The sequence below is a fragment of the Cryptomeria japonica genome, chromosome 5 (genome assembly GCF_030272615.1).
Source record: "Cryptomeria japonica chromosome 5, Sugi_1.0, whole genome shotgun sequence".
In the NCBI taxonomy this organism is placed as follows: Eukaryota; Viridiplantae; Streptophyta; class Pinopsida; order Cupressales; family Cupressaceae; genus Cryptomeria; species Cryptomeria japonica.
Genome location: NC_081409.1, coordinates 283,391,014 through 283,398,713, shown reverse-complemented (window position 1 = coordinate 283,398,713; position 7,700 = coordinate 283,391,014). Strand labels below are relative to the sequence as shown.

Genomic DNA, 7,700 nt, shown 5'->3' with positions numbered 1-7,700 from the left:
ATTGTCTACTTGTATGTTAATTGGCTTCTCAAGATACCTTTCTTAGAGTTAAAAGCTTCTATAAAGTAGACCGCTACAAAGAAAACTAATGTAAAATTTTATTATGTACAAAATTTTAGAGTTACACGTGTTTGGTTTTGAGGCTTATGTTTCTAATTTATATAGGGTGTAGTGACATTAACAATACAAGCACATTACCTTTCCCTTTAGCTTATGCCATGGAACATTAACGATTTGTCAAGTGTGGGGGGTTTTACAAGTAGATGCGATGGAAGCTACAATTATATATGTAGACACCTAAAAATGGTCAACGCTTGCGGAATCGTACTTTAACATTTGCGCATTGCCTTATTTTAGGGTTTTTGCGTCGCATTAACATTTCTCCTATGTCACGCACTTGGTCTTTATCATTTGCGAGCATTGAGTCCTTCTTCTACATTCTTCATTTGTCTCACTTTCAAATTAGGTCTTGTCGATAACAATTTTCAGTCATGATTTTGGTCGATCCTTATCAACTTGTCAATTTTGTCATTTTGCGATCGATTTGTCATCGATCGTCGTCCTTCTCAATCATGTCAATTTGGATCAATTTGTCATTGTTCCTCGTCAATTGGTGCATTTATCAATCAAATCGTTTGTCAGCATTGGTCTTTTGTCAGTCTAAATCATGATCAAATCGACCCTGCATCAATTATCTTTTGTCAAGACCTAAATTGTCATTCTTGCATTTCTAATTTATCTTCTAGGGTTTCATGATTTAGTCATTTAACCTTGTTTGTCATTTCTCCCTCTAGGTTAAATAATTTATTTATTTATCCTAGGTCTTCTTGTCACAATTAAATGTTTATTTAATTGGCTAACTAATTCTTCCATCTTTGTGAATTAATTAATAAATGAAAAATTGTTAATTAAATCACTTAATTCCTAATTTCCACCTATTTTCTAATTTGTCAAAATCAATTTCCACCTAATTAATTTCTCTCTAGTTCTCCCTATTTTTGTGCTTTGGTGGAAGCATGAATTTCTCATGCATCATACTTTTGGCATAGCAAGATGTCATAAGCTTCTAGTCCTCTAACCTTTGCATTGGCAATGTCATAATTCATGACATAGAAGGTGTCATAACCTTCTTCTTTCCACTCAATTGTGCCATTTTTGAAATCAATTGCCTCTAATATCAAAGTCATGCTAATCTTGTCTTTACTCCAATTTATCTATAAATTGGATGAATTTCTTCAATCAAAGATCCCCAATTGATCGCATTTTTGAATCCCCTAATCCCTAATGAATCAGATTATCTAATAATCACATTATCGAACGAATCGACCCCCGAATCAATCACGCTTCGAGTATTCTTGAGCAATCATCTTGTCTACTTGCTTTCATATCATGATCATGCACTTGTAGGTGAGATCCACAAACAAAGTTATTTGAAGAAGAAAGAAGGACAATGGAGCCACATGAAGGAGATATTCAGATCTGCATTTGGTTTGCTTAGTTTTTAATCTTGAATGTTTTGTTTTCATATCTCTATTGAGTGTGTTTAGGATTGATCATTGCATTTGAGCTTTTGTGATTGAGCTATGACTAATGTTGAATTGCTTTGATGATTCCAGATTCGTATTCTACAATATACATTGTTAGTTCTTGGCTATTGTGATCATTGTTCACAAATAATTTACATTGAACTTTGTGTAAGAATATAAATTAATATTGTTTTTGGGTAGGATCTATAATCTTCACAATAGAATATAATATATGACATGCTTTACATAAGATTACTACCTTCCATCCTATGATACCTATATCTTATTTTACCTTTCCAAATTAAAAAACAATGCACAACTTTATTACTCAATTATAACAAACATTATGCTAACACAAATCAATAGTTATTCAATTAACGAGTCAATGACTGCAATATTCATATTTTAAATGTTTGGAGTATCATGGATTGAATAATACAATAAATTAAAAATGTAGATTGTGGATTATACATGTTTGAAAGAAAGAAAAGAATCAAAATGCAAAGAAGCAATGTGAAATGTAATGGAACTATTGAGATCTTATATGAATATATAAACACAAGGAAATCTAATATTATACTTATTATTAGTCTTTAGCTATTGCATTTCGCATCATTGACAATAAATTCTAAGATTTATGTCTGGAGAAAAAATAGTTCTTTAATATAAAATATTACCAATATGTCTAGGCTTAAATATTTCAAATTGCATCAAACAAGATTGGCATTATGAAATGTCATTAAACAATTGTTTAACAATTGAAGAATACTCCAAACTAAAAAGAAGGTAGAAATATCAAATATTCATAGATCAATATTCTTATTAGTTGTTTTTATAGTAAATATAATGATATATTCATATTTATGAAAATTGAATATTTTGAAACATGGCCTCTTAGCATTTTTTACATAGATTTTTCACAATACAGATATGCTAGTTTACTTTTTAATGAAATTTATGTATAAAATATAACTATTAAATAATTCTTGTTTTACTAAGCCGATTTGTATTTGGTTGGTGGTGGCTATTCTCCATACAAAACGACCCCTGATTAAAAACACAATTTTTTCAACAGATTTTTTGCATTTTTTATAGCATTGTGAAAGTAGAGTAAGAAAATCGAACCAATAGAAATCACATAAAAATCTGCTGTGATTTACAAATTTTATGTTTTTGATCACATACTATTTTGAATGAAAGAATGAATTTTGAATTTTGAATGAATGAAAAATAGACAGATAAGAACTTACACTCCTTAAATCTTCATTGTCATACAAGTAATATTCCATTAATAACGTACTCATTTCCATTATTTTGAAAAGCTTTCCAAAATCCCACGTCATCTCACATGGGCTCAATTAGTCATACGGACAACACCACGTAGATCCCTGCCTCTGCCTCCAACGGCTACATATTTCACAAAAGTAAACGAACGGACACAAATTACATACCCGTTGCTTCAATAATTAAAAAAAAATTGCTCCCAACGGCCACCTATCCCCCAAGAAATCCCTTTAAAATCCCTCCTTATACACGACCTTTACTAAACCCAAAAATTTTATATTTGTTTCCTGGGCTCAAATTTTCCCACAGATCCAACTGTTTCTCCATTCAAGTGAAAAGCAAAATGGGTGGAGAAGCAAAATCGAAGCTCAGCTTTAACAGGGATTCTGCAGCAATCTACACCAGGAAGCTCTTCTTCTACACCAATTACACTCTATTCATGGCAGCATTTGCCTCTGTAGTTGTAATTCTTCTGATAAAAGCAAGCCCAACTGGTTGGGGTTGGGTTTTGCTAACCATAGATGTGCTCACAGTTGTCTCTGGTATAGCTGGCTGTGTTTCCTGCAGCCAACCAGGATGCTATACCTGTCACATTGTCATGACTGCAGTGACTGCAATTTTACAGGGCATTTTGTCTCTTGTACTGTTTACTAAGCCTGGAGGGTCTCTGCAACATTTGAAGAAGCCATCTTCTTCTGATGAGGGAGCTGGTTTGGTGAAGCTGAAAGCAGGGCTTTCTCTTTTAATCTTTTGTGTTCAGTGGATTGCACTGGGACTCTCTTGTATCATACATTACTGTATGTTTAATGAGTTTTATTTGGAGGGTAAGAAGAGGAACAGAGCTAGGGTTGGGGAGGAGCCCTCAGAGGCACCGGCTCATGTGGTTTGTGATGTTAAGGCGGAGAAGACTGAAAATCAGACTGGTAATGATGATGATGCTGCTAAGAAGAAGAAAGTTGAGGATTCTCAGGAGTTTGTGAGTGTGGATCTAAGTTGAGTTGGGAAAAAAACAGAAATTTGTACTTAAGGGTAGTTTGTATGGGATTCTTTTATTCTTTTAGGAATATCTAAGCTGTTTTCAATGCGAATTGAATGAATTGATGTTGCTTCACGAATGAAACTCTTCTGTTTCGTTCCCCTTCTTGCCCTGTCTTGTAGAAGTGCTTTATGTACAAGTTTGCAGTTGTTTGTTTATGACTGAGAATGGATGACATTTTGGGAATGACACAAGGAAGTTGATTAATTCTCTGAACTGTTATGGTAGATGGTATTGATCACTGTTGTGTTGAATGGATGCATTCAGTTTGTGGGAATCAATTTATTCATTTGTTGCTTTGAAGATATGCTTTTAAAGTTCAGAATTTATTGACTTATTTTGCTTTTAAATGTTCAGAATTCATTGAATTATTTATATTTTTGATTTAATAGAAAGATTCAGAGAGAAAAATACTATTAGGAAATTTGGGGGACATTTTTCAAAGACTGTTTATTTTGCTTTTAATGTATTTTAAAATTTGAGGGACATTCATAGACTGTTCATATGTTAATTGTATGGTTCATGAAATTAGTTTAATTTGACTTTTTCTTTTTTTTTGGAGTTGACTGTCTAAGGAAGTATAGAGAAGAAGATTAAGCTAGTTAAAAAAGGAAAGGAGAGTGGGCAATATGGAAGACAGCTGTTAGTATAAATTAAAATCTTAGAAAAGGATGACAAAGATTGTTGGAAAAAAGTGTTTTAAATCTGAATGAAGCTTGCATTCGATTTCAATAATGCATAAAAAAATATGAATAAATCATAAAAAACCATATGAATATGTGTTTTAAATCTGAAATTAAAGTTGCATTCAACTTCAGTAAGCATAACAAATATGATCATAAAAAACCACAGAATATATGTGAAAAAACTGTTTCAAGACAAAATTCCACCAGCAAAGAGGCCAAGGATTACAATAGTTCAACATTTTTTTCTATGCACTTGTAACTTATAAAAAAGCAACCTATTCTTAAAAAAAGCAACCTCCAAACCCTTGTTTTTTATTCAATCCACCATGCCTTCTCAACCAAGAGTTTTTATTCAAACCTCACAATTAGTTGCAAAACATTTGCTTTTTATCATCTTACCTCACCCACATGAATAAGAAGTTGTTTTATGCTTTTGCTATCCAAGTTGATATTTGCTTTATGAAGATTTAATTATTTCTTTCCCTCTTATTAATTAGTTTTGTTTTATCATCTTAACTCACCCACATGAATAAGAAGTTGTTTTATGCTTTACTATTCAAGTTGATATTTGCTTTGTGAAGATTTATTTCTTTCTTTCCCTCTTATTAATTGTTCTTCTAACAACATTTATTTCAGCTATTGATTAAATAAGACAAGAATGACAAAAAAAGCAAATAATTTAAAGGAACTCAAAACCATGATCCCAAAAATTATAATGCCAAGATAACATCCAACAAATTGAGTAAAATAAATTATGCATGCCCAGATAATTGGGATGGATCAATATGTACAAAATGCTAACCAACATATAGTTTAATCTGCCTGAATTTCTTTACTTGGTCATGCTCTTTCATATAATTTGTTGGATGTTTTCCTTAACACTGCTCTTTCATATAATTTGTATATAATTTGTTGGATGTTTTCCTTAACACTGCTCTTTCATATAATTTGTTGGATGTTTTCCTGAACACTGCTCTTTCATATAATTTGTCTTTCATATTGGGCTTATGTATTGAGTATTTCTGCTCTTGATTATTTTCTTATATCTTTTTAATTCAAATCAATGGTTACCTTCCCATCTTCTTATGCCATCTTAGGTCTCATTCCTTTACTTCCCTCCTCTTTTTAATTAACTTCGTCCACTAAAAATCATTTATTTTACTTATCTTGCTTTATGCTTAGATTGGTGATGAATCATGAAGTTTGATTAAAAAAAACATCAGAAAAAAAAATTATATAATTAAATTAAAAAATAATTCATGCTAATTTAGATAAATATCACTAGAACTTTGAATGAATCTACTAAAAATCAAATCTCAACATAAAAAATAAAACCGCCACTTTAAATCTACGAATTTTAAGTTTCCATCTTTGAATGTATGGTCTGGTAGGGATCGAGCTTTCCTAAACTTAGCATGCACGTTCAGGTATTTTGTCAAATAGTTTACGTGCAGTGTCTGTAGGTTCAACATTTCTCCGAGGTATTTTGTCAAACGCTTCACGAGCATTGTGTATTCTACTAAAAATCAAATCTCAACATTAAAAATAAAACCGCCACTTTAAATCTACGAATTTTAAGTTTCCATCTTTGAGTGTATGGTCTGGTAGGGATCGAGCTTTCATAAAAACTTAGCATGCACGTTCAGGTATTTTGTCAAATAGTTTACGTGCAGTGTATGTAGGTTCAACATTTCTCCGAGGTATTTTGTCAAACGCTTCACGAGCATTGTGTATGCCTCCACATTTTGGATATATGTGCGTAAGTCAGCTGCAAGAAGAACAGCATATGCTCAACTCTGTTAACTCTATACTCCATGAAAAGGAAGTGAGAGGGAATGGTTGTAGCGTGCACTCCCCTGGATGTAGAATAATGACACATGATAGTAAATTCAAAACATTCGTCACAACATTTGGTAAAACTACAATATATGGCAAAAACCCACTCTTAAGTGTGCTTCGACGGACATGCATTCATTGTTCTAAAGCTCCCATTTTGGCATAGGATGTGAAAATGCCGGCAAAGGTTGTGGAGACTGGTTTTACACCAAGCAATTGTATTTGCTTGAAATTTTCTGAAATCATTTTCAGCAGATCCATTATGGGGTAAATCTTGATATCATCAAATTCCGTTCGATCACATTTCTTTGATGCATTTGTGAAGCAATTTATGTGCCTTGAATTCAGACAATTTTTTTTAAAAAGAGCAAAAATTTTTGATGTTTTTTTCTGATTGAGCTGATCATCTATTTGGATCCGGCTATTTGTTGAGCAGGTATTAGATCATATTTGCTTATAATATTTCTGCATATAGAGTAGAAGCTATTTATAGAGTTGTGCCAGTTTTCTAGCAGACATTCACAACACACAATGTGAACAAGGTTTAAGCACTGCATCATCAATTGATTCCAGGTAAACAGAGCATTTCCCTCTTTCACCATGATTATTGAGTGGTTGCAATCTAGGTGAAAGTGGACTCCAAACAACTATTCATGTACAGAGCTTCGACATCCATCAAACTAAAATCTATTCTTGTAACTCTAACAGAATATCCTGGTCTAGCGTTCCTCTCATCTCATGCAAAGAACACTCGAGCTTCTTGTATTGGACTTTGGTTGAATCCATTTATCTCTAGAATTTTTGGTCCAAGAGGTAAAACAGAGCACCCAAAAAGAATGGTATACCTAGAGCAGAAAAAAGAGAGTTTGAATTTGTGGGGTAAAGGAGTTGGAAGGCAAAAGATTGGTCATCGAGTTCTTGTCAACTAGACTTTCTTCATCCACAATCAAACCTATACTATGGTGGTAAACCACACTTCCCTTCCCTTCTCTTTTCTAATGGTTTAATAGTTTCCAAAAGTCCAAATTTAAAATCTACAGTCAGAATATCATGGCATTGTCGGCAGCCATTTTCTTTACATCTTCTGGATCAGAGGTGTTACGCATAGCTTTCCATGTTTTGGGGACGAGGAAATTTAGAGTATCTTGGCTTGAAGTTGTTATGTTGAAGAGCAATCCAAGATCCTCAACTTTCTTTAAAAAACTCTGGTAAGACACATTTTCCATTAGTGGAGGGATGAGATGGTTTGAAACTACGTCACTTTCACCACCTCCAGCCACAATTTGATAAAAGCCATCTATCTCAAGGTGGAAACGATCCATTCATACAAGG

The 7,700-nt window shown here is 32.9% G+C and overlaps 1 protein-coding gene across 1 annotated transcript; it reads left to right on the top strand.

Moving 5' to 3' along the window:
• The first annotated feature begins 3,062 nt into the window (after positions 1 to 3,062).
• Positions 3,063 to 4,053, top strand: LOC131039670 (uncharacterized). The gene has a single exon (XM_057972465.2). It carries the CDS (start codon positions 3,154 to 3,156, stop codon positions 3,805 to 3,807), a length of 654 nt encoding a protein of 217 aa, XP_057828448.1. The 5' UTR covers positions 3,063 to 3,153; the 3' UTR covers positions 3,808 to 4,053.
• The last annotated feature ends 3,647 nt before the right edge of the window (positions 4,054 to 7,700 follow it).